At 43.3% G+C, this 27479-nt stretch overlaps 1 protein-coding gene across 10 annotated transcripts in view; it reads left to right on the top strand.

Moving 5' to 3' along the window:
- Positions 1–23141, top strand: part of unm_hu7910 (un-named hu7910) — a 56083-nt gene extending 32942 nt beyond the window's left edge. For all 10 annotated transcript variants that reach the window (XM_064332968.1, XM_064332976.1, XM_064332974.1 and 7 more), the window contains 12 exons: positions 5093–5134; positions 9532–9620; positions 10080–10166; positions 10407–10557; positions 11524–11660; positions 11925–12023; positions 12680–12769; positions 13046–13183; positions 16331–16466; positions 18190–18281; positions 18720–18853; positions 20159–23141. In XM_064332968.1, the coding sequence (XP_064189038.1) occupies positions 5093–5134; positions 9532–9620; positions 10080–10166; positions 10407–10557; positions 11524–11660; positions 11925–12023; positions 12680–12769; positions 13046–13183; positions 16331–16466; positions 18190–18281; positions 18720–18853; positions 20159–20309 (1346 nt within the window). In that variant the 3' untranslated portion in view covers positions 20310–23141. The remainder of the gene's footprint in view (positions 1–5092; positions 5135–9531; positions 9621–10079; positions 10167–10406; positions 10558–11523; positions 11661–11924; positions 12024–12679; positions 12770–13045; positions 13184–16330; positions 16467–18189; positions 18282–18719; positions 18854–20158) is intronic.
- The last annotated feature ends 4338 nt before the right edge of the window (positions 23142–27479 follow it).

Here is a 27479-nt window from a genome sequence, read left to right as displayed (position 1 = left end):
GTCTCCAGCCATTTAAAAAATGCATGGAAAATGAGTCATCGTTTGCCCTGGGACTGACACGGAAGAGTCGTGTTTCCCACAGTCCTTTTGAGCTCACTCCTGTCTTGTGTCTCCGCTTAACAAAACTGGCATCTCGGTACAATGGGGGATTCCACCAGCATTCTTAATGCCTGCAGCCCTGATGCAATACGTGCTCAATGCTGTCTATTAATAATTCAGCCTTTCGTAATCAGGCCATTGAACTATTCTAGCGTCGGTGTCCAAGGAAGTGGTTTTACTTTTGACGGCTCATTGACAAACAAAACTTGTTGTTACAGAGAGAGAGAGAGAGAGAGGTGGTGAATTGAAACCATCCCCTCTGTTCTGGGAGGCATGTGAGTGGGGGGTTGGGCTCGGCAATCCACCAGAGACGTGAACCTTTGACCTCCCCCCCTCCCCACCCCTCCTCCCTCAGCCCATGGTCCACGGCAGAGCAGCCATTACGCGCAGAGTAATCCACAGGAGCCGCAAAATGGCCGCCGCCTGGCCCAGAGGTGCCCTTCAGTGCGCGACGTTCTGAGGGGGCTCGGTCTCCTCACTGAGCATGCCCGACACCGGAGAGTGATTTAGCGGCGCGCGGGGCTGGAGCGCGAGGTGCGGCGGGCCGTCTGCCGCTTGAGCCAGTGTGCTTAGCGCGCCGTCTGCCTGAATTTACAGGCATCTGTCCTTGGGAAGCTCGCGTGGGGGCTGGGAAGCGCTGTGGCCCGCCCCCCTGCTCTCTCTCTCCCCCCTCCCTCGGCTGACGGTTGCCTTGGCTCCTTTCAGACGTAAATGTGCCGGTGAACCCTGTGCTGCCGTTTGGCCCATTCTGGAAGGCGCTCGTCCCCCGTGTGGAATGGCCGCTCGTCCAAGCTGTCACTGTGATGGGGTGGTTCATTGTTTTTGGGGGACAGCAGCTTGAGTAAATGTGCATGCCGGGTGTGATCAGTGCACAAAGTGAATGCTCTAATATCAAGAGTGAACCGAGTAGCATTGTGCTGATACTGAGCATGTGCTTATTGATGAGTATTGTGATTGAGAACCTAGCTGACCCTGGTCATAGAGGCTTCTGCCAGAAGGGGTTCTATCTAAAATAATAATGGTGCACAAATTGAGATGTTTGTAATGTCTCCATTTTATAAATAGAGGACAAAATGCCCTCTCTCTTTAGGCTGCTTTTTATCCGTCTAGGAGCAGTAAAGTAATTTTATGCATATGGACTTCCAAATAGCTTACTAACAGGAAAATGCCTCACAAATAAAATGCGGAAAAGATCTTACAGGTTCTTTTTTTTCACTTTTGCACTGAGAAGGACCCTAGAGTAATGTGAGCATGCAATGTTTGAACATGTTTCTAGAAGTGAACTTAATGGTTGCACAAACGTGTGTGATTATAAGAGCAGTGTTGCGATTGCACGTTTGTCTTTTACAGACACACTTTGTCAGTGGCTTAGTGAATTGTGTGCTTGGGTCTACTTGTGCCTAGTGCAGCATACACTCACATCTGGCCTGCCCTCCAGTCTGTAATACCCATGTCCAGGAGGCGCAGCACCCACGGATATGTTAATGACTGAAGCTTGGTGAAGCTCACCTTACTGGATGTTTGTTTGGTTTTTTTTTTTCTTTTTTTGCATGTTGGTGCAAACTGTTGAAATCGCTCCGCTCCGTCTGGTCCTCTAATTTAGAATCTTCCCCTTGTTTTCCAGATACGTAAAGCTTGAAACACAGAATTGGGACACCATGAGGACCAGCCCAAATTACAATCCACTGAAAGGGAGCAGAGGGCGAATTCCCACCACTGTGCAAAAAAAAATAAAAAAAACAAAACAAACAAAATGATAGCCGAAATCCAAACGAATCAGGAGAATTCTGGCTCGTGGTGACTTGTGAAGCTTTATGTTTTTTTTTTTGTTTGTTTGTTTGTCCCCCCATCCCCCCAGTGCTGTTTATCAGACTTTATCCCTCACTCACACACATACTTGTTTTTCTGTGCAATTTGTGAGTTCTTTCTTTATGTGGTTTTCCCTTTCATCATAATTTTCTTTTTTTTTTTCCTTTGTGGCAAATATAAATGATTTCCTTTAATTGCTCTCATTAGGATTTGTAGGTAGCTAGAGATTTGTTCATTAATGGCCTTAATGTGTGCCCCTTTTTTTCTCTTTCTCTGATAGGCAGTTACAGTAGTTTAAATGTGTTTTCTGAACGCATTTGATCTCAATGTTTTCTGCAGTGTATTCACAGGAATAGAGGTACATATTGCTTTGTGAGTCACGAGTTTCAACATTTTATGGAGTCGCGATGGTCTGACTCGTTTTGCCTTGGTTGGATCATGTATTGGATATGAAACTGATGTGTTAGTGTGAAGGTACTATGCAAAGCTGCACTGATCTTTCACAGTGACTCCTTGGAGTTTTTGTTTTTTCCTGTTAACAGTATGGAGTCTTCACTTGTGTTGCATATCAAAAATGAATTTATACTGGCAGGTTAACTCAAAGAGGATTGTTAGGAATCGTATGTGTGCGTGTCTGTGTGTGTGCGTGCGTGCGTGTGCCTGTGTGTGTGTGTGTGTGTGTGTGTGTGTTTGTGCGCGTGTGGCTTTGCAAAATGAGTTGTACCTGTTATTGATAAGTCAGGTATACATTTAATGTTTTATGTGGACTTTTTTCTGCCTGTTTTATCCTTTGGCAATAACCGTTCACAATTGCACACCTTCTTAATACAATAAGCTCAACCTTTTAAAGGTAAACAGAAGCATGTTTATATTTAGAGTAGAGGAATGTGTACACTACATTTATCAGGTATTGCAGGTGATGTTACAAGTGCTAGCTTTTTTTCCATTGCCAAAATGGTTTTACCACTGTTGTGCAACTGTAACTTTAGAATTACACATAAACAAGTGTTTTTTCAGAGGCCCTGAACCTAATTTATTAAGCTTACTAAGGTCAGGGGTCCCTTGTATAGCTGACACTGTTCTCGCTACACTACAGTCAATTGCTAGGGCCCGTATGACTGTGAATTGGTTCTAGATCTCTAAGACACCCTTTGTTTGGGTTTGTTCAGGGAGGAAGGCTGAACTATAAAGATACTGCAGAAAAAATATATAACTCATCTTTAATTAGCCGTGGTAGATAGGCTTTGAAATGTACTATGACCTCTAGATTAGTTTGTGGTGCAACTTTGTTCTCTTAGTGTCCAGTGTCAGTGTTGTTGTGCTAATGTTGTTGTCGTAACTTTATTGCAAGGGCAAAAATGGAGCTTTGTGTGTATATATAATCAACTGTCTGGCAAATTTGGAACAAGTTACCTTCTGAAGGAATTTAACTCATGCTTTTGTCTGTGTATTGTTTTATTTGTGTCCTGCCAGAATAAAAATCAGTTTGTGATATGAGAGACTAGGAAATGCTGCAGTACAAATCTTTCTGAAAAAACTGAGCATCTGTCTGGAATATAATATTTTTTCTATAACACTAGAGGGTCTTTTCTACTCTTATAACTCTTTTAATGTTAATGTGAATTCAAAAGGTGGTGATCATTTTTACATAATTCTACAATTGTACAAGGCCTTTAGGTTTTCTATAGATTTTTAAGACATGTTTGGGCATGCATTTCTAACGTTGCGGTTTTTATGAAAAGTGTTTAACTTTTTTGAAAAGCCATAGGTGACAGATGGAGTTCTTTCAGTGTGCGATAGGATATTGCAGAACTTAAAGGGGATAGCATTGTACAGCGAGCAATAACAATACTATGACAATCTCAGAGGTTTTCTTCATTGCCGTTCCTGGTTGGACAGAACCTTACATTGTAAACCTATGTTTAAATGGTATCCTGCTGTACAAGTTAACAGGTTAAATTATTGTCAGATTGCATCCTTTGGAGTTTGACAACTGACACACAGTTTTCTGTAAATCTTCTGTTTGGAGGCTGCAAATAAAGATTTGGGAACAAACTCTTGGTGTGGTTTCTTGCAAGGGGTGTATCCAGAGTCCACCCCCACGGATACCATTATAACTTATATGATTGATCTTGTCTGGTGTATTGGGACCAATGAAATGCTCTCAAAAAGTCCAAAACCCGCCTTCTGGTCATATTAGCCGGCTCAATTACAGCAGGCAAGAACACAGAAAAGTATCTGTTTGTCGATTACAATCAATCAATTACAAACAGGTCTGATTGTAATTGATTGATGTAAGTTCATCGGAACCAGGTACAGGTCCTCGGGGAGAAAAAAACAGACCATGTGCTGCACATTCCCCATGGAGTGAAGATGAGTCAGTAATCTCTGTACACTTACCTACAGCAAATACAATTAATATCTGAAGACGACCAATTCTGTCAACATGAATCTGAAATGTATATGCTTAATGCATATATCTACTGATAATACATATACAAATGGCTGCTATTTAATTGGAACCTCATGCTCTGACACACACAACTTTTTGTTTCCTTCCTACTGACAATCTCCATTTTGACCTCTAATATTGATTTAGCATAAATTATAGTATATTTTTAGTTGGATCCTGGAATTGCAGTGCAGTAAAAATCTTCAGCTAATAGAAAATGGGAGACCTGTGGGGTGTTTTCATCTCTATTTGAGAGCATGGTGGTCTTGAGCAGTGGTCTGCATTCCTGGTCCTGGCAGGTCACAGGATCTGCTGGCTTCTGTTTTCTCCTTAATATCACCAGACAGCTCAGACCCGAGAAATCAGGCGGTGTGAGTTAACTGCTTTAATGCTGCGACTGCTTTAATTGGTCAATTAAGTGCCAAGTAACAACAAAAACCAGCAGACCCTGCGGCCCGCCAGGACCAGGAATGGTCGCTGGTCCAGAGGAACTCCGCTTCAGGGATAAATGGTCGCAGTAGTGCAGTCATTTTTGTCTTACTGGTAAAACCTGCATTGGTAGACTGCATTAACTGAAAACACATTAGCATTACAGTGTGTGCTATAGAGCATATCTGTATTAACAGAGGGACTGCTGTTTTCTGTAATGAAGAGCTGTATTACCGGTCCTCTGTGCTGTGATGTGCAGATGCGTTTACACATCTGTGATGGCACTGTCCTTCTGTCTTACAGTAACAGCTGAGGCCGCACAGGAGCAGAAGCCTAAAGAGAAAGGTAAGGGCTTTTCTGTAGTGCTCCAATGATGGTATGTTCACTAAGACCCAGAAACGCTCAACAGTTCATTTGGAATCCTGCAGGTGGCGCCAAGGTTCCTCTTTTCAGATTTCCTAAAATTTATGTTTTAGAACTCATCAGTAGAGGCATACGTTTCAGTATGTTTCCCCTTGGTTCACCGTAGTCTGACATGTCTTTGAGGCCCATTGGAAGTCTCGGAAGCTGGATAATTGTAGTTCCATATGAGAGATCCTGTTTCTGCTCGCTTTCACGAGCCTTGAGATTGGGCAGGGCTGGAAAGGATTTAGGCAGTAATTCTTCCTCAAATTTTTATGTCCTCTCGTGGCTGCTGAGCTGCACTTAAAACTGGATCTGGCTGTTTAAATGTGACTATTGTTTAAAGACTTTTCTCTGAAAATACACAGCTTCACCTTATCTAACTATTTTCACTTGTCATGTACGGAGCGTCCAAATCGAGTTTGAAATCACTTTGAAGTTTTCTGATCAGTGTTTAAAAAGGAACCCAAGGGTAAATGTTTTGTGGGAAAATACTGAAACACATTCAGCACAAAGGAAATAGAGCACATGCATAAATGGTCTGTTCTTCAATATTGAAGCCCTTCCATCGGCACTTGGAATATCAAAAATGTAACTTAAAAAAATATATATTTATGTAATATGTGGGCATGGTACATTATTGACTGTAGATCTGTTCAGAAGTGGTAATTACCTTTATGGAAGAATCTTTAGTTCTCAGGCCTGATGGCCCCATTAGCTTTACCATCTATTCTCTGTCAAATGGCAGTTACATGATTTATAATCTATTAGAGGAGGTTGTTCTGGGACTTCATTATTGGCCTCTTCACCTGTGATTAGTGCTTAATTACTCCCTTACTTTTTACTAATTACAGAGTGCCCCTGGGTATACATGAACAATAATTAAACCACTTATGCATGTCTGCAACCATTTTCACTTGAATGCACTGGTGTTTTTCCCCCTTTTTTTAGATTTTATAAACTTACTTCCTGCAGCAGGAAAGGAAATGCTTTTAAGACCTGTAGGCTGAAATGGCTTCTTCACAGTTCTGCTCTTCTGTTTTTTCTCACTTCTTTTTATTGTTCATGTCTGGTACTCCAAATGCTCATTTAAAGTGGGAAATTCTTGTCTTTACTAACCTCGTCTGAAAGCTCCCATTTCTCCAACCTCAGTGTTAATGGAACTCAGACCATATAGCAGCGCACTGACAGGATAATGAGGGAGAGCGTTGATGTATTTGGTCATTACACGCTTGCATAATCCGTGCCTTTAAGGAATGTTCCGGACAGGGGTGTCAGGGATGCTGGGATTGACTATGATGGTGCAATATGGCATACACACTTAAAGCCCTGGCTATTGGTGAGGCATATACAATGGGTCTATGTGGAACCTGAAAAGAGAGTCTGACTCCCATGCTTTCATTGACATCACATTTGATGCCTCTTCTGTCAAATATCATGATATGTATAGATTTACTGTAGGCACTATTTAATCGTATATTTTCATCATTATTATGTAGCGGTTAGCATAGGCTACACCAGGACATCCACACGTACGCATGCCTTTAAGGTTTGCTGTTAAGGAAGCCATTCCTTATTTAGAGGAATACTCCATGTCTGGGAATGCTGTCACTTTCATAATCATTTCAGTTGGATACAAAGTTCAGTGCACAGATGTGAAATGTTAGTGTGAGGTTTTAAAATGCAGGGCACCAGTAACGAATAGTATTTTTTCAGTATGTGTACAGTATGTATAATTGATGATGTCCTGGTGTGACCCAGTCTGCAGCCCGGTGTATTCCCATGAATAATGAATTCATGTAGCTGCGTTGATTCATTGTAATAGTATAATTACACTGTGTGCTTCTTGAGGTGGGGCAAACATCTTTTCCCACACACACACACACACACACACACACGGCTACACACACACATCCACACACACACATATACATACCTGCACAGATGCATACGGACATGCTGTTCTTAACTATTCCTTTTTTATGAGACTTTTGCGATAGCTAAATTAAAAATTTATTTTCTCTTTCTTGTGGGCAAAGTTAGTATCAGTGTACTTTATACAAATACTTCCTGTAATACCGACCAATAAAGGTGTGCATAGTGTGCACAATCTGACCAGTGGCGTGTTTCTCACTGATAACGACATTCAGTTCGGTGACCAACGGATGAACACAAATCAAGCAAGGTAAATATTTAACTTGAGATGCTGGCAAGCACAGCATTTACCTGATGGATGGTAATGACCCAAATGCAGGCGACGGACGCATGGGAGACTGCATACTTTATTTAACACACCGGGTGCATCTGCCAGCACTGAGTGGTCCCCACAGGGAGCAAAACCATCATTTATTAAAGGCGTCTTACCAAAGACCAGCTGCTGTGTGTGTGTGCGTGTGTGTTTATGTGTGTGTGTGTAGGTGTGTGTGAGAGAGTGTGCATGTGTGTGTATGTGTGAATGTGTGCGTACGTGCGTGTGAGTGTGAGTGTGTGTACATGTGTGTGTGTGTGCGTGTGCATATGCGTGAGTGTGTGTGTGTGTGTGTAGGTGTGTGTAAGTGTGTGCGTGTGTATGTGTGTGCGTGCGTGTGTGCGAGGGCGTGCGTGCGTGTGTGTGCGTGTGTGTGTGTGCGTGTGTATGTATGCGCGTGAGTGTGTGTATGTGTGAATGCGTGAGTGTGTGCGTACGTGTGTGTGTGTGCGTGTGCATATGCGTGAGTGTGTGTGTATGTGCGTGCGTGTGTGCGAGGGCGTGCGTGCGTGTGTGTGTGAGAGTGTGTGTGTATGTGCGTGCGTGTGTGTGTGTGCGTGCGTGGGGTGTGGAGTCACCCCGGCCAGCTCGCCGATCTAACCCCCACAAGATTCACAGGATAGTTTCTCCTACGCAAGACTCACACCAGCACTTCTTTTCCCCTTCTGGTGGGGCCGTGTCTGTTCTCCACAGTAATCGATAGGTCGCCCTCCCTTATTTTCATGGTTTGCTGCCTCTTGATTTATGCTCAGGGGAACATGTGCTAAAAGCTTTCTGCTGGAAGAAATCTCTGGGCTCTTAAGCAGATGCTCCGGTACTGGTGCATGACCTGCCAGTGGCCATTTTGAATGCTTTACTGTATTTAAAAGAATGGGTTTTTTTTGTTTGTTTTGTTTTTTTATAGTTGTGGCTGTATATTTTCCATTTAGTCTTAAAAATGATAGCCCAACTCAAAAAGTTTACAGTATGTTGCCTAAATGTATTTTATTGTACACTGTACTCCAACTCTTGTTCGTTATATATTTCCGTTTGAGGCAAGGGGTGAAATTTACGTGTAGTTTAAAGGAAAGGAAATTTCCCTTCTTTACACCGCAGAGATTTTGATACTGCAATTAAATGTGGGCCTTCTCAATGGAAGGTATATTGGCTATCATATTTTTTTTCTCTGAAAACGCTGCCCATGCTCATTAATCACATTGGCTAAGTTCATTTGGAGCCAGACTCCGACACGATTGGTGGGCTGTCCCTAGTGATGCGCGCGCCTCACGAATAAGTAATGCGGCGTGATCTGCCTGGTGTGTGTGGGTTGCGACGAGGGAGCCATTTTTATTCACTGTGCTTCAGGTGCAGAGGGCTAGAAGTCTCTCAGATGCCGGGAACATTGTTTAATGTTGTGTGTTTTTACAAGATTTGAAGAAGGCTTAATGCAGTGAGAAATATGGCCGTTTTGAGAAAGTACATCAGCGGTGTGTTTAACAGTTAAACGCAGTGTAGAACATAGATTAAGTCAAGGCTGTTTTTGAAAAGATTTTTGTTGATCTACATGCTTCTGCGGTTGTGGGTTTTTCATAAATGTAGTCCCTTTGAAGCGTGTTGAAGTGGTTATGGTGTACTCATCATATCACCTTTGTATAGCATGAATTTAGTGCAATTTAGTAAATATTTTTAGTAAATAATTAACCCTTACTGAAATAAAGTATGCAATGGGATTTTAAAATACCATTACATTTACATTACATGATGTCACACTATGCTTTCCCATGTACATCCCCCAGAAACACTTACCTGTGGGATTGTCTTATAGCTGAGGGATTGTACATCTATCTATCTATGTATCTTCTATCTATATATGCAAATGAGCTCTGCAGCAATATCTGCAGTGTCTTTTGAAAATATTCATTTTCATTGGACAGATTATTCTTGTACTTTTTGGCTATGAAAATTATAGTAGTTTTTTTCCCTGCCCAGTTGGTTTATTAGAATCTCTGCTTTGGATTTTTTTCTCATTTCTCAGTCAAGGTGTTGATTTTACAGAATGGCAGTTTTTTTTAGCATTCCTTATTGTGTGTCAATCGCTTGTTTTTGATTTCAGTCAAGAAGAAGAAGAAGCCGAAGCTGCTGAATAAATTCGATAAAACCATAAAAGCCGAGATCGACGCAGCGGAAAAGCTGCGCAAGAAGGTATGACCTGAATGGTGATTTCAAGAGGTTTTTTTTTTCAGTTTGCACAGATAGTGTGCGCACTTGATAAAATCACTCTACAATGTCTTCAGTGCCATTCAATGTCTTCCTTTGTTGAGCCAAGCTTACAGTCACTGCAGTTCTGTTATTATTCTTTTTCATTCCTGTCACAGTCTGATCAGGGGATGAACAATATTTGCATGTAGCATTCTAAACATTTATCTCAAGTTGATATTAGATGTATTGTATGCTGCTGTTAATAAAGTTATTCCTGACCCATTCACCCCTTCCACTTGGTGCCCTCCCTAAAATGCCCTTCCCATGATGCCCTTGTCCAGTGGTAACTCTTTCCCGCAGTACCTTCCTGCATAGAGCATGCTGTTCAGTCATTCACAGGTGATAGCGATGGAAACAGACTGAGAAGGGTTAGTGCTGAAAGGCTTGCATTGTTTACCTCAGGGAAAGGTTGAAGAGGCTTTACGAGCTTTTGAAAGCCTGGTGCAGAGATATCCCCAGAGTCCAAGATCCCGCTATGGCAAAGCACAGGTAAACACACACCGATACACACACACACACACACACACGCACAAAAACGGACGCACACACCCCTTTTGTTTTCAGTGCTACCACTATGTCTTACATAAGAATGGACAGGTTTATTACCAGCTCTCAGAAAGAGAGCGACTGCTCTCCACATGAATTTTCTTTTATCTGTGCTTTATTATTTTTTTTAAACTTGAACTCCTGGACTTGTGAGACTCATTTGCCTGTGTCTCGTCTGCGCAGTCCGAGGACGACCTGGCAGAGAAGGTGCGCAGTAACGAGGTCCTGCTGAAGGCCATAAACACCTACAGGGAGGTGGCGGAGCTGCCCGACCCTCCTGCAGACCTGGTGAAAACCACGCTGAAGAGACGCGCCGAGAGACAGCAGTTCCTGGGTATGTGCTACCGACCTCCCCTCTGCATGCTGGGAAGACTTTTTGGCCCCAGGATGTCACTGAGGCCTTTGCTCCCATGATTCTTCTCTCTTTTATCCCACTGCTTCGGAAGCTAAGTTCTTGTGGGCGTTTGACCCAGTTATGGTACCTCTGGTACCTCTGACCTATTTTTGGTCCCCAAAAGTGTGTGTGGTAGTGGTTGTAAAAAGATTTCCTACTGGTGGGTTTCATGGCTGCTTGGCACTGAAGGCACGGAGTATCTTATGAGACACGGTGCTGCTGTATGTGACGTGAGTATCTTATGAGACACGGTGATGCTGTATGTGACGTGAGTATCTTATGAGACACGGTGCTGCTCTATGTGACGTGAGTATCTTATGAGACACGGTGCTGCTCTATGTGACGTGAGTATCTTATGAGACACGGTGATGCTGTATGTGACATGAGTATCTTAAATGTGACTCAGTGCTATATGGCGTGCTGTGTGCATGACTTTCTTACAGATCCAATTCTTTAGAGTCAAGGAAGAGGGTTTAACCTCTTCAGTTACGCCGATCATTTATTTATCAGTTGCTTTGTGAGCTGAGGTGGCTAGACAACACAAAAGGCTCTGGCTTTCTCACTGAACCTGAGCATGCCTAATTAGCAGCTTGTCAAGCAAGAGGAAATGTGACTGAGGCTAACAACTGAATACATCAGCTAGAGCGATCAGTTTTCAGCGTTTATTTTGCTCTGGTTGGCAGGCTTGTTACCCATGCTCAACTACCCATTCCGTAGCACCAACTTTTAAAAAGCGAATGCAGCTGGTTAAAAATGTGTTGAAAAGAACGCAATAAAAATGGTTTGGTTGTAAAGTTCACAAGCTGTCGTGATGGTATTTGTATGCATATGAGTGTATATTATGCGTAGGGACAGCCTGTGGCTCTTTCCATTGATAAGTCTGTTTTGATTTCCCCTTGCATAAAGGTCGCATGCGCGGAGCTCTGGCAACGCTGGAATGGTTGGTGCAGCTTTTTCCGGAAGACATTTCCCTGAAAAATGACCTCGGTGTCGGGTTCCTGCTTATGGGAGACAACAAGAATGCCAAGAGAGTGTATGAGGAGGTGCGTAGCTCAATATTGCTCATATGTATATAATTTAGGGCAGTTTACTTAACAGTCATTGAGTTTAAGGCTAGCCATCTGTTGTGACTGTAACGTTCTAAAACGGTTGAGAACACAACATGGAACATTATGTTACGACACGCTTGCTATTATCTGAGGTGTAGGTGCGATAACCTTTGTCCTTGGAACAATCTTTTAGTTTCATTATTCCGGTATTGGTTTTATGATGCTTAGTTCACTTCCCTCCTTGTACCCTCTTGGCAGGTCTTGGCCGTGGCTCCGAATGACGGCTTCGCCAAGGTTCACTACGGCTTCATCCTTAAGTCCGACAACATGATAGCGGAGAGCATCCCGTTCCTCAGGGTGAGTGGCATGCGAGAAAAGGCCCATTTGTGACTCAGGCCAGGGGCATTGTGGGTAGTGCCTGCCCGTGCTTGTGACTGCCACTCAGCTGTACGTGGGGAAGGCGCGCCTGCAGGGGCTTCTGTCAGTCCAGAGTAAGGACTGTCAATCTCCGGTCCCGCAGAGGCAAAGTGGAGCCCATTTGGGTAGCAGTCAGCTCCCCCGGTGGCTTAATTGTTTAATTCGCTGAATACATTTGCACCTATTCTGGCCCCACTGCGTTCTGTGGGTGAAATATCTTGCAGATTAATGGCCGCGTTTTAAATTGCGCACCATTAGTCATTACAAAATGGCTTTTAAATGTATTATGCATTATGTAAAAATATGTTAGGTTAAGTGAAAGCTTGGCTAATGTGGCAATGAATTTAGTGGATGCTAAGGGCGCACCAAAAATAACTGTAATACTCCTGTATGAGCGTGCAATAAGCTTTTATGACTGTTGTATATTTCTCTTTGACTGTCTGTTGTGTGTTGCTCATTTCTCCAATAAAACAATGGAAATGCATGCAGTTCAGCACTAAACAGGCTGCGGACGCATTCACTGAGGTGGAATATTGAAGCGTGTGCCTGCGGATTGGGAGGTGCGCTGTGTTCACGCGCGACCGTGTCCTCTGCAGGAGGGGCTGCAGACGGGAGACCCCGGCACCGATGACGGGCGCTTCTACTTCCACCTGGGCGACGCGCTGCAGAGAGTCGGGGACAGCAGCGTGAGTTCCAGGGGTCGCCCTCCTCTTCATCGAATTCCCATAACTGTCACGCTCGCTCGGAGTCGTGACAGGCGAATGCCGCGTGTGGTCGGGTGATTGATGAACGGGCTCGGTATGTTTTTATATATATATATTTTTTTTTTACGAGGAATCATTTCCACGTCACGCCTCGCGCCTGCGGATGGCGTCGCGCCGGTAACCGGCGGCGCAGGAGCCGGAATGTCTGCCGCGGGGGACTGTGGGGGATGCTAACGGCTGCCCTGCTCTCCTGTTCAGGCCTACGAGTGGTACGAGCTGGGGCACCAGAGGGGGCACTTTGCGTCCGTGTGGCAGCGGTCTCTGTACAACGTGGACGGGCTGAAAGCGCAGCCGTGGTGGACGCCCAGAGAGACCACCTACACAGACCTCGTCAAGGTAGCGTACCACGACACAGCGGTACAGCAGAGCTTTTAACCCACTGCGGCACGATCATTTCTGGGGCTGCGTAACATTTAAATGCATTTGATCTGTTTCTTAGTACAGGCTTCCGTGATTTCATTTGGAAAGAATGTTTCACACACACTCGCGTGCACACACACACACACTCACGCTCCCACATACACTGCATGGCCAAAAGTATGTGGACACCTGACATCCAACATCTCGTCCAAAATTATGGGCCTTAATATGGAGTTGGTCCAACATTTGCTGCTATAACAACCTCCCATCTTCTGGGAAGGCTTTATACTAGATGTTGGAGCATTTTTGCAGGGATTTGCTTCCATTCAGCCTGAAGAACATTAGAGAGATCGGGCACTGATTGGGCGATTAGGCCTGGCTCGCAGCTGGCTTTCCATCTGATCCTAAGGGGCCTAGCCCAAAAAGCTAAAAAACATTTTTTGGAATTCAGTCATCACCCCTATTTAAATTTCATGTTGCACTCTGTATCGATATAGATTAGAATAGAATAAAACAGTATAAAACTTTGTTTTTCCCAGGGCAAAGTTCAGGAAAGTTTACAGTAGCAGTAGCAGAAACATGACTCACTGGCACAGAGGAGCCATTTTATTTATAGGCAAAGACGCAAGGCATAAGTTCAGGGCAGCGTCCTATAGTCATGTTTGTCTCTGTGCAGGCTTAATGCTGACATTTGCAGTGACGCCCATCTGTAGACTGATAAAAAAGTGGTACGGGTTGGAATGCCGGGGGGGACATTTCACGTCCGTGTGGCAGCAAGTGCTTTAGGATAAGAAGTTTTCCATGTGCTCCCATGATAAAACCTTTTCAGATGAGATCATTCAGACACGAGCAACGCACACTAGACACTGGGGTTTAAACTGCTGACACGCACTGCACATGTTTTATGCTAGCAGACAGACCATATGAAATCCGTGAGGTTCCTCATCCGACTGTTAATGGGCTTTTGCAGGAGAGTGTCTTTTTCACATCATGAATGTCTCCTGTATCATAAAAAGCAGTAGAGCATCTACCCTGATGAGAACTGAAATCAGACTCTGGTAGGAAATAAATTGGGATTCAGTTGCAATTCTAGCTTGTCCTACAAATGCGGTGTCTCTGAACCCACAGGGATTTTAAAGTGTTTCACGTAAAATTCAGTACACTGTCTACTTAATCAGTGATTTGCATCTTTCTGGACCTCGGTGGTAATGTGTGTTTGTCTTGTTGACAGTAGTAGTGCTAAAGCATGCTCATCAGACTGGTGGTTCCTGTTTGATTCATTCTGTCCTTACTGCAAGGGCTGGGGAAAAGCTTTAGTATCCATCTGTGTTTGTGGACGTCTATTCCTGAAAGGCAGGAACCTGTTCCAGTTTTTCTCACTGTTCATTTGTTCATTAAAATTGTCTGCCCTTATAACGTGTCCATACATACACTATATGACCAGAAGTATCTGGACACCCTTTGGTCTGGAGCTGTTTTTCATGGTCTGAGCTAGGCCCCTCAGTTCCAGTGAAGGCAAATCTTAATGCTACAGCATACGCACATCACATTCTAGACGATTATATGCATCTCCAACAGTTTAGTTAAGGCCCTTTCCTATTTCAGCTTGACAATGCCCCAGGGCACACAGAAAGGTCCATGTAGAAATGGTTTTGTCGAGAACAGTGTGGAAGAACTTAACTGGCCTTCAGAGAGCCCTGACCTCAACCCCATCCAACACCTTGGGGATCAATTGGAAAGCCAACTGCAAGCCAGGCCTAATCGCTCCAGTGCCCGACCTCGCTAATGCTTTTCAGGCTGAATGGAAGCAAATCCCTGCAGCAGTGCTCTAACATCTAGTTATAAACCTTCCCAGGAGAATGCAGGTTGTTATAGCAGCAAAGGGTGGACCAACTCCATATCAGTGCCCATAATTTTGGATGAGATGTTGGATGTCAGGTGTCCACATACTTTTAGACCATGTACTGTATCATGAGATGACATGAAGTGAGGTGGGTAGTCAATAATATCATAGTCTTGTAATGATAATTCACAGGGAGTAAAATGTTCCCATATTGAAAGTCAGCCAGTACCATATTTAGAGCCAAAAAGCATATCCTAAATACCAAAAGCTTTCTTCTGGGTCTTCCAGAATGCCCCCGACTGCTCTGGGCTGTGTGTTTGCAGCGTATCTGGCTTTCTTACAGCCAGGCCTGTGGGGAAAGGGTAAATCAGCATGTAGAGGAGGGAAAAAAAGCTTTTAAAACACAGGCTGATCTCAGGAGCTCAACTGGGCCTGCGCTCAGAGCCGCGAGCTGCTCCCGTCTGCTTCAGACTCAGACCGCGCGCCCAACGGGACCGATGTTGGCAAAGCCTCCGAACAATAGCGGGTCGTCGTGCCCCTTTTTGTTTTTGCTAGCGTTGGCTGGCTGGCGGCGGGGCTTCGGGCCGCCGGCTGGCTCTCTCTGAGAGCTGTCCGTTCCCATCAGCCTCCCGCGGCGGCGCAATGCTGAAGTAATGTGAGGAGGATTAGCCGTCAAAACAGCGCCGGCGCACCGCCGCCAGAGGAAGGGCGGCAGCGCCGGGAACAGAAAGTGCTGTTCCTCGGTGCCTGCGCGGAACTCTCCGGAACAGCCGTGACTCACTGTTGCCATGGGCGTCCAGGGCATGTGAAGCTCAAGTGTAAAATGAATACCAACCTGCTGTTCTGTGAAAGGTCATAACCAAGCACCATGTCAGGGCAGGCTAGCATAGCCCTGGAGACCCAGAGACGCACTGCAGGCTCTTCCGCAAAATGATTCCCTGTCACAACACGGCATCTCTCAAGAGTTTACTTTTTATGGGATGCGCTGCAAAATACACGTACTGCTTTAACTGCGTAGCATACTGTATGATATATGAAACATTTTATTTTTTTATTTTTGCCAATGTTCTTCCCTGTCAAAGAAACAAAATTGAATCTGTAAAATTTATCACTCACAAGAGATGGCCCACAAACAGGTGCTTGTGCAGAACAGTGATTGTGGGTCGCGGCTGTTTCCGTACATTCTACAGTGGATATTGAATGCGCAGCGTGTGTGTGTGTGTGTGTGCATGCGCGCGCACGCGTGTGTGCGTTACAGTACGTCCCTGTCCTTTCCACAGGCTCTGGAGAAGAACTGGAAGACCATCAGGGACGAGGCTCTGTCAGTGATGGACCCCGGCCGGGGGCTCTTCGTGCCGGAGGATGAGAACCTGAGGGAGAAGGGCCAGTGGGGCCAGTTCACCCTCTGGCAGCAAGGTAGAGTAACGGCCCCGCTCAGCGGCCAGCGGGCCCCGGCCCTGCCGTCCTCGTGCCTGGGACACGCGTCACGCTCCTCCTGCAGGACGCGCACGCGCTCGCCGTCACCCTCGTTCCGTGCTCACGCATTCAAACGGCTGCTGTGAATCTCCGCTCTGGAATATCACACCTCCGTTATTGGGTTAGGGAGCGATTGGCTAGCCTTTATAATTCATTCTAACGGCGAAAGGCGTCTCCCGTGTGTAGCCGTCCGTGCCCTTTACATGTGTCTGCCCTTCAGGCAGAGGTCAGAAGCGTGGATGCTGCTTCTATGTATTAAGCGCGAGTGGCCTTAATTGGCAGGCAGAAATAGCTTCCATTAGAGAGGCCATGGCGATACAGTGATTTATCACGTGCATGAAACATTAATGAGCTTTTTTTGCGCTTTCTTGAAAACACCAGCCTCGACAGCAATGAAGGTTAAACCGTACCGCATGCATTAAACGACCCTTTTCGCAGCCTTTCGTTTTTAGCGTGCCTGTTTTGCTAAACGTGTTTTGAAAAGGCTTGTTTATGTGCATGTAAGATCTTGGATGTTATTTTCGCTATAAGTCTTCTTGCAGTGCTTTAACACCTCAGTGGTATTGCGAACCTTTGTTCTTTAGCTTTCATTATAAGCAAACTGAAATTATGAACAGAGTACCCTCCTGGATTATTTTAATACATTTCTGTCTCTTAAGCGATCACATAACTGACTGCTCTGGTCGTTTTTACTGTATCGCATTTTAAGTGTTTTCACACAACGGGTTTAGACTCATTCATTGCTGGGCAATAGCTCATTTAAAATTTAAATTGATTCATTAAGAGCTTGATGAGATCTCCTTCAACTGGAATCAAACGGCTGTTAATTCCTGTCAGATTCTATAAAACAGGAAGGTGTATGTCAGCCAAGGGTTTTATTTTTCATCCTCACTGATTAAAGCATTGATACTGTACTTAATCCCTTGTGGGTTCCTGCTGCTATCTGAAATTGCACCTTTGTTTTGAAGTTTGTATCAATTTGTGCGATATGTATTATTGATATTCACTGGTGTTCCCAAGCCGAGGTGTAGAGTCCCAAGGGGTCTTAAGAACGCTGTAAAAAAAGAATATTTTGTTTACATTTCCATATTTCGTAAATGACAGATGTTAGACTTTCAGTTGAAATACACCCTGCCTCATTTATATATCCTTGGTAATACTCCGATTGTTGTAATTCTTGTATATTTACATTTTTCCATTCAGTAGTGTGTTACTTTTTCCTCTGCGTTTCAGTCTGTAGACGTTGTTGGATAAAGGTGTCACACATTAACTGTTTTATGCTCGATGGCAACCCAAACAAATTTAATTAGGGGTAGGGGTTTCCACTGCCTCAAGACTGTCTTTTTCATTTGTACAATGCTTTGGGTCCCCCTGAGTTATTCTGCATGTATTTAATCTGCTTCATATTAGCACTGTGTTCCCCAGCTGTGCATGGTTACAGCTGCCAGCCTCAACCCTGTGGAGTGGCTGAGGAATATCCTGCATGCTGTAGACTTTCCTCCAGTGATGGCCTCTCATTTCACCTCACTCTCTTCTCATTGGTGCTGCTCGGCTCTGTTTGTGTTCGTTGCCTACGGTGACCACACAACGCAAACGCGGTCTGGCATTCCCCGTATGGCCTTGTCAGCTGTGCGATCGTCTGTGTCTGTGTGCCCCCCCCCAGGTAAAAAGGTGGAGAAATCCTGCCGCAGCGTTCCCAAGACCTGCGCGCTGCTGGAGCGCTACCCGGAGGCCACGGGGTGCAAGCGCGGCCAGGTACGTGTGCCCCCCGCGGGATGCATCTTTCGCTCTGTCTGAATACGAGCAGCGATCTGTCATTTCTGCCATCTCAAACCTGGGTAGGAGAGGGAGGGAGTGAAGCTGAACAAAACAGAGATAGAGTGAGAGAGAGAATCCTGCACCGCTTCATAAAATAGATAAATGGTCGGGGAAGTTTAACTGCTCAGACTGTCTCCTTTCCCGGAGAGCTGTATCATACAGTAGGTAGTTTTTGTGAAGTTCTGTCCTTAGAAAAAGTAAATAAATAAAAGTGAAGTGAACCATTCAGGTTTGCCGTGCCAACCCACCTTTGGATCATTTGAGAGTGGCAGGGGGTTTTTTGGCCTGTCTGAGTGTTGTTTGCCCTGGGATAGCAGCACTGACAGGGGCAGGCAGGAAGGGGCGGGTTTATAACTCTACTTCCTGTCTCTGCAGATAAAGTACTCAGTGATGCAGCCGGGCACCCATGTCTGGCCCCACACCGGACCCACCAACTGCAGGCTCCGGATGCACCTGGGCCTGGTCATCCCTGCGAATGGCTGCCAGATCCGATGCACCAACCAGACCAGGTCAGCTGAGCTACACGGCGCTACAAGCTGCTTTCTGATAGGCTGGGGTCTCCTCTCAATAACCACAGTTAGTGTGATATGTCATGGAATCCTGTTATTCGGTTCAGAGCCTTGCACTTCTCAATATTAGGCTATTTAGGCAGTCCTGGACTCCACAATTGAAGTTCTGCCACTGTTTTAATTAGCATGTGTTACAGTATATACTGGCCAAAGTAGTCAGAGGAGGATAACAAAGATGTCGAGTTAATGACATAATTCAGATATTCCATGTGTCACAGGAATTCTTGATTGTACTTATAGGAGTGGACTAAATGAAAGCCTGGGGATTATTTTTTAAAGATGAGGCCTGGCACGCTTACTCATCCCTTTTGATGTGAAAAGGGGGTCATTGTGTTGCCTGATAATGAACAGCCCCCGGGCCAGCTGCCTCACCAGCACTTGGTAATACAAGGCCGTAAATCCTCTACAGCCCCCTCAGAAAAGGCACTTCCTGTTCTCTGTCTCGTTAACAAATGACTCAGTCGCTGGCCATTTGTCCTCCTCTGCGGCCCCAGGCCCAGGGGCTCTCCGTGTTCAGTCATCGCTGTTGCCTGAGATATAACGGAGTGGCCAGAGTTATTGACATTTCAAAGTATCTGCTGTATGTCTGTGGGTGAATGTTGTGGTGGATGTTATGAGATGTGAGTAATGTCACCAGGGTGAATCAGGGTGAAAACACCATGAATTACTGTAATACAGTTGGAGTGAATCTCCATGTGGTAATGGTTTATAGTTACTCTCTATGGAGTACCATAGAGTGAAACTACAGGTCTACTGTACATTACATTACATTACAGGCATTTGGCAGACGCTCTTATCCAGAGCAATGTACAACAAAGTGTATAACCATAACCAGGAACAAGTATGACGAAAACCCTAGAGAGAAGTACCAGTCCAAGTGCAGGGAACAACCGCATAGTTCAACTTGGACCCTGAATGTTGAACTGATTAACACAAACGAGAACAGCAACAACGCAGTCTATGGAAAAATACAAGAAATAGTTAAGACAGGTGCATTAACTAAGTCACCTACGAAACAGCTACCTAGTTACAACCCTAAGCTTACAAGTATCATCCATCATACTATAACAACATCATGTACCACAGAGTTAAACTACTGATGTACTGTAACTTCATGAAGTACTACAGATTCAAACAATAGATCTACTGTAATTCCATGCAGTACTACAGAGTGAAACTCCAGGTCTGCTGTAACTCCATGAAGTAACACAGAGTGCGCTGTGTCCCTCTCTGCTGCTCTCACAGGGCTTGGGAAGAGGGAAAGGTGCTGATCTTCGATGACTCCTTTGAACACGAGGTATGGCAGGATGCGAGCAGCTACCGGCTGATCTTCATCGTGGACGTGTGGCACCCAGAGCTGACGCAGTACCAGAGACAGACGCTGTCTCCCATCTAAGGCACAGGGCTGCTCCGATTCCAATTGAGGTCAAGGACACTGTTGATGTTGTTGTTTATTTTTTCTCCCACACTATTGAATCGCTTCCATGCTGGGGGTCCAAGGGACTGGGGTAGAGTTAGCTGAAGCTCATGTGAATTACTGAAAGTGCCTACAGGACCAGCTTTACTTGTTGATTATTGTTATTGGTACTTTATATGATAGAATAGAAAGTTTGGAAAGGAGGGGAAATGAATGCAAATTACCCAGTGGAAGAACATTACACGCATTCTATGCTTTCAGGGAAGGAGAGGTAACTTGATTCTTACATTTCTTTGCTGCCTGGTACACTTTTCATAAAGCCTTCCTTCCAAAACAGATGCTGCTAAGATGAGGAATGGCTATTTGCTGCCTCAAGCTGCGTGGCCTTGCACACGCACGGGCCCTTTTACAGTGTGCATTGCTGCCATCAGCGAAAATGATCCCTTCACAGTGCGCCATTCCCTTCGCAATTAAACATTGGCATTAGAGTTGTAATCAAGGCCTAAATAGAACAAGAAATCCACAGCCTAGCTGATGGGAAATTGTCATGCTAAACTACGTTTTTCCTCAGTAGACACCGCTTTACTCTACTTGTCGTGGGCAAATTTGTATTTATGTGCCGTCCTTTCTTGTAGAGATGCGTAATTTTTGTATTGATGAAAACACTACTTAAAAGGGTCATGGATTGCATTTCATGTATAGCACATGATAAATTATGTTTACTGATGAGATATTTCAATGGTAGAGCACTTTCCATGTTGTGATAGTTTACTTTTTATAGAGGGGAAAAATGTAGGAGTTGCACAGATATAGGGTTGGGATATTGAAGTGAATGGTGAGTGGTCACATTGCCAACTGTTGTTTGCTTTTAATTTCTGATGTAATTTGTGCCTTTGTCTTGTATGTGATATAATCCCCATAAGATGCTGAAGCAAACTTGAAACTTTAAAAAAGCAAATGTGTTAAAATATGAAATGAAATAAGACATATATTTTATATATGTAAACTTGTGTCCTGTATTATATACAGTATATTAGTTTTTGTCACTTTGTGTAATAATGAGAAAATTGTACAGAAGTTGCAAGAACTGTTATACTAATATAATTTAATATATGACACATTTCAGACATTTTATATTTTACTATAGATTAACAGATCTTATGTACACTACACACACAGTATATTTATAGTGAGCTCCATATTGGTTTGGTGGGACAAAGACATTTTTCTTGATTTGGCTTTGTACTCTTGATTTTAGATTTGTAATTTAAAAAATGAACATTGTTAAAATACTGATTCTCAGCTATTATTTGAAAGGTATTTTTTATACATTTTGGTTTCACATTGTAGACATTACAGCACTCTTTAATACATAACCACCCCCCCATTTCAAGGCATCATAATGTTTATGACATATTAATGTTATGTAAATGAAAGTAGTCATGTTTAGTACTTTGTCACACATCCTTTGCATGCAATGATGCAGTGACTGCTTGAAATCTGTGACACATAGACATCACCAGGTGCTGAGTATCATCTCTGAACATCATCTTCATGTTCCAGGGGCTACTTGCCTTATGATTTTTCTTCAGCATATTAAATGCATGTTCACTTGGATTCAGATCAGGTAAATGACCAGGCCAGTCAAAAAAATTTCCTTTCAAATAAAAGCTGAGAATCTGTACTTTAGCCACATGTAAATTGTTTAATTACAGAACTAAAATTGTGGAATCTAGTGCCACATCAAGAAAAAAATGTATTTTTTCCAAACATTATAGAACTCACTGTATATACTGGTATGCATGCTTTTATTTTAGCAGATTTCGTAAGGCTATTTAGCAAGAATACATTGAATGTACCCATTTGGAATTTGCTTATGTCCGTCATGCCTAATTGTGACATCACAGTTCACTGCCTTCATGTTCATTGCCTACTAGGACAGTGTGGAATCATGGGATTGCTAAACCTTTGAGCTGCCTGTCTGCCAGTGGATGTAGTGCCTCTGGTTTATTTAGAGTACATATGCCTTACTGATCTATATAAACAGTGTCTTATTGTTTATAAAGTCATTTTGATTTCCCAGTTATATCATGCATGATTTCAGGTTCATTTATTTTCCCTTGTGTTCCATTGTGTTGCCATTATGAGCCACTGCTGTCTTTATGGGATTGTCTGAATATTAAGATTTACAATTGTTCTAGAGTTGCACTGAATGATGTCGCCTCAAAATGGTTTCTATGGCTGAATAGCTTTTACAGTGACATAAACATGAAGTAGCTTTACTATTGCTTGCGAAATCCAGTGAATGGCAAAAGGCTCTCTCTGACAGTGGCCAATAGAGAGGTTGGTAAGGTGGGTATTTTAACTTCGCAGTATCTAGATTCTCTTTGGATGAAGAGGGGACTTCACCGTAAAAAAAGGTCCTGTTTTATTGGTTTGGCTTTTTTCAGATGACAAGTGACACAATGCTTCTCACTTGCGTAAATAAGCACCACTAGTTTGCACATCCATGTGTGAATATGCCCCCTTTCTTTTTATGAGAAGGACGCTACCAAATAAGAACAAGTCAGAGTTAAATCAACCTCAGAACTTATGTGGTCCTGAGTTCAGGGCCTCGATCTGTCATCCAAGTAAAACTCAACTGTTACTGTGGATTTTGTTGATTGAAGTTCATAGACTTTGCTGAGCCTTCGTACTTCACAGTCTGTATTGGGATCTAAATGCTTTCTTAAGAGAAATTCTCAGAAGTGGGGAAAAAAGTCTTATTGATTTTTGTACCTCTGTGTACTAAATAAAACATGTTTCTTCTTATATCAGTCTCTGACTCTGTTCTCCAAATTTAAGTCTCCAGTTTGCTGAGCATTTTCCAAATGCATTTGTATCAAGGTTCTGTGTGCTCCAGCAGCAGTGTCCTAGGCACAGTCACGCCCTGCTTTACCCTGCTTCATTACCCTACTGATTACACTGTAAGCAGCCCTTTGCTCTACATAGCACAATACATGCTAGCGCTAGGTCACCTTCAGAGCTCTGGCACTGTCACACATACAGTAGGTCATTACTACCACACTGCCCCCATCACAATGACTCCATGCCCCAGACACCATAACAAAAGCAAAACACACATCTTTTTTCCTGTCCCCGCCCAACCCCCTGTGTAGGAGAACAATTTTTCTTGCGCTTTGTGTTTTGAGCCTACAGCCACTGGGACAGACATACAGACAGGCACCTGAAGCTAGACAGAGAGAAAGGATAACGGATACAGCAGGGCTGACAGCTTAATAAGCGACTAACACAAATAGCCAATAAGAAGGGGTTTGTGGTCCTCATAGCTCATGTCAGCCTTGAGCTCAACCCTACGCAGCTCTGCTACCTAAATTCCCAGCATGCACAGACCTCAACGGGCCGCAAGCCCAAAACCCAGCATGTGACGAATCCGGCCCTGGGTCCCTGAACGTGCCGCTCTGATTCCACCGAAGCCTCGCCGCAGAAGAGCCGAAAGGGAGATGGCATCAGAACGGGGACGGGCACGGCTGTGGCGTCTCTGGCCAGGGAATAAGGGAAAGGAGCTGAGCTGGCCCGTGGACAGAGCTATAATCGGTGGAGCATGTGGCGCTGGATGCAACGCAGAGAGGAGCGCTGGTGTCTCACACGGGGCCAGCCGAGCGCCTGTGCGTCACCAGGAGATGATTTCATCACTGTGCGATTCTGTCAGAGGACGGAGGGGGCTGGAGGGACCTCGGAGGAAGGGATGCATGAAATGGTATATAAAATGGAGGGGTAGAGGGAAAAGGGAGGCTGGAGGGAAAGGGGAACACGTTTGAGGCAGATGTGTTGTAGAGGACCTTGATTGTGACTCTGTGTCTCTCATGTACATTTATTGTACAGGGGATTTGCTTTGAAGACACAGAGGAGTATTTCATCAGGGATAGGCTTCTAAGCTGGGAGGCACTATAATTTGAGAATGAAAAACCTGTGTCGTATAAAGACAGCATAGTAACATTTCAGTCTAATGCTTTTGTTTGCTTTTGTAACTATGAGATTTATATTAGGTCCTGACTTTTATGGATAAAAAAAATGTAAGCAGTATGTGCTGCTTTAATGTCAGCTGCATTGTGCAGCAGAAGCATTTGGGTTTGTAGTGCTATAAGTATGTGTGAAAAAAATAAGGAGCCAATAATGTGGATGACAGAAATAAGAGTGGCTTGTAATTGTTAAATTTACAGAGCTATTCATCGCATTTTTTAAATTCCAATGTTCAGTAGATGGCTTCAGTACAAGTTGCACATCATGAAACGGTTGTGTGGAAAGCTGACAGGCATTACTGAAATTGGCACTGTGCTCTGTAGGAGAACGCGGGGAACTTGAAGAAAAAAAGATTGCATTTCACAGAACAATATATATATTGTCCTGTGATGTATAACAGGAAGCTAGTGTCTGTAAGCTGGTGTTGTTTTTCCCATTGGTACCCATTGGTATTCAATGTCTGGGTAGTTAATGGATGAAGTGCATAGCATTGGTCTTCTTTGTTATATTTTGTGCCCATTCTATTATGTGGTAAGTGTGATAGCATCTACATTATGGTTGCTGTGCCCCCTTTTAAGATTGAATCATTTAAAATATATTATGAATAAAAAAACTGAAAAACATTGCTGCATGACTTGCAAATGGACCATCATAAATACAGTGCTGCTTATTAAATTAAGAAAGTTCATAATCACATATGTAGGCTTGATATGATATTTCTTAAATCATGAGTGGCTAAAAGATATATTAGGTTGTTATGTATTAAGCAGTAACAGGATGAAATTACTTCATGCCAGCCATAATATAATTAGAATAGAACTAACGGGAGGATTAATGACAATGGAAGTTTCATAAATGTATGAAAAAACCTTGCGCACCTTTCTTTAAATAAGGTGCTAGTGGTGATGAGAAATGAATGAGAAAAACATAGCAGTGAAATATATTAGTGTGTTTTTGCAAACACACTTGATGTATGTATTTAAATAATTGCCATATTGTGTGTTTCTATGGTAATAATTAAGCTGTGCAATGAGCTATATTCATACAATGAACTGATAGGCTTAAGCCCAGCTATTATGAAGAGGGAGAGAATGGTGTTCAACAGGCATGAGAGCTATGCAGGAAAAGACTGCTTACATTAAAATGGACTAATGCTGTCTTTTCCCTGTTCATTAAATGTGCAGCTGCACAGCTCCTAAGCTCTGTGCGCTCCCTCTCTCTTTTTTCCTTGGGTTAGTCTGTTTTTGAAATAGTTCAGGGATTCCGTTCATGCATGAAACATCAGTGATGGACACTGGGAGAATTACGAAAAGTTTATCACACGGCGCCTGTGGTGTGTAGGTTAATAAGAATATTCTAAACAGACAGCGTTTCCCTTTGTTGAAAGATCATGGTATAGATGAAGCAGAAGGCAGTTGTGCAATGTGTGGCCATTACAGGAAGTGACTTGTGGAAGTGTCAAATGCAGATCATCTCTGTGTGTTGCTGCTGGATGATGGCAGCAGTTGGGTTAGCCTAGCTTGTGTGCGGTGCAGTGAAGAACCTAAGGAGTGTCATGTGCCTGTCGCTGACCTTAGAGCAGATGTTTATGAGGACTCCAAAAGCATGTCTCCACACTGTGCCCCCAGCCTTATTACCGGATGTTCTTCATGTAGTTGACATTATGACAGTTATGAGAATTTAAGTGACTTTAAGTTCCTTTAACAAATTATCTCATCTGAACTCTCATCAGGAAAAGACTGCTGTTTTCCCCATTGGATTCCCAAAAATAATACATCCATCCATCCAATACCTATTCCTGCTTATTTCTGGACAGGGTTGTGGGGGGTGCTGGAGCCTATCCCAGCGTGCATTGGGTTTGGAAATCTATTTAATTTATTTGTCAATTTTTACTTTGCTATAAATCCAAAAAATAAAACTTTAACCTAGCAATAATATATTGGAGGTCTAACATACGCACTAAATGAATCATTGCTCAACTGGGTTGCATAAAAACATATTTTATCAGTTTGTGGAGTGAGATTAACACAGTGCTTGGAGAAGGAAGAACAGACTCATGATTGACAGATTACAAACTACAGTAGGTATTTATTTGGTTTCCTTTTGTAACAGTTGTCAGTCTTGCTGAATTTTCTTTTTTTTTTTTTTTTTTTTGCTGTTCTGAATTGTTGACATGTAGCTATATCGGACAAGCTGTAATCAAGGAATATTTAAATATGGATTTAAACACCAAAGTTATTCTGAAAAAAATGCCCATATATTTCCATGATTTGAATATTTAAAATAAGGCTTCTGCTCTATCTATATTCAAATTGACAAGGAATGATGTGCCATTGCTGAGTTGTTCCATTTTTATGGATAATTTATTCAAAGAAATTCTAATTCTACCCTTTCCTTTAGCAAAGGCTGCACTTATGGATTTGGCATAGTCTCATATGCCCTATGCATAATATCCAGTCATGGACTAATTGGGCTGCTCCCTTGCTTCTTGCTGGAAAATGTACATATACTTAGCATTGCATCTGTGCAAATAACAAAATTAACATTTCCACTTAAACAATGAAATCATTTGCGGATTCAGTCAGCCACATAGAAATAGAAATCTCCCTGAATTATTATTCGTTCTTTGCTTTGACTTTAATTGAACCCTTTCATTGATTTAGTAAAGGGGTAGTTTTTCTTCTAGGAGCTTCTTGGAGCTTTCTAAAAACATTCAATTTAATGCTTTTGATTGGCCCAGATAGTTTTGTGTTCAATGAAAGATATTTTAGAAAATTTCTCATGACCTTCACAATGGCTGGCAGAAGGGCACCAATATTGTGTAATGGGAGAAAATACTCTCCAAATAACTCCAAAGCAGTTTATTTAGAGATGTTATCCCTTCAGAGGTTGTACAGTATGCATCACCTGATTTGTATTTCTTCTTTTTTCTTTTAAATAATACATTTAATTTCATCTTCAGCTGTAGCTATTTCCCATGAGGAATGCAGCCTGAGATCACTGTGCTCAAGGGAAGAAATGGCATGGCTTCCTGTATCAGAGGTGTTGTAGAGGGGAGAATAGTGGAACTGGCTACCCAGAGCCCCAAAGTGGTAGTCTACATCTGAAATAGGGCTCAAAATTTTC

The sequence above is a fragment of the Anguilla rostrata genome, chromosome 4 (genome assembly GCF_018555375.3).
Source record: "Anguilla rostrata isolate EN2019 chromosome 4, ASM1855537v3, whole genome shotgun sequence".
Classification (NCBI taxonomy): Eukaryota; Metazoa; Chordata; class Actinopteri; order Anguilliformes; family Anguillidae; genus Anguilla; species Anguilla rostrata.
This window is presented reverse-complemented; position numbering and strand designations above follow the sequence as displayed.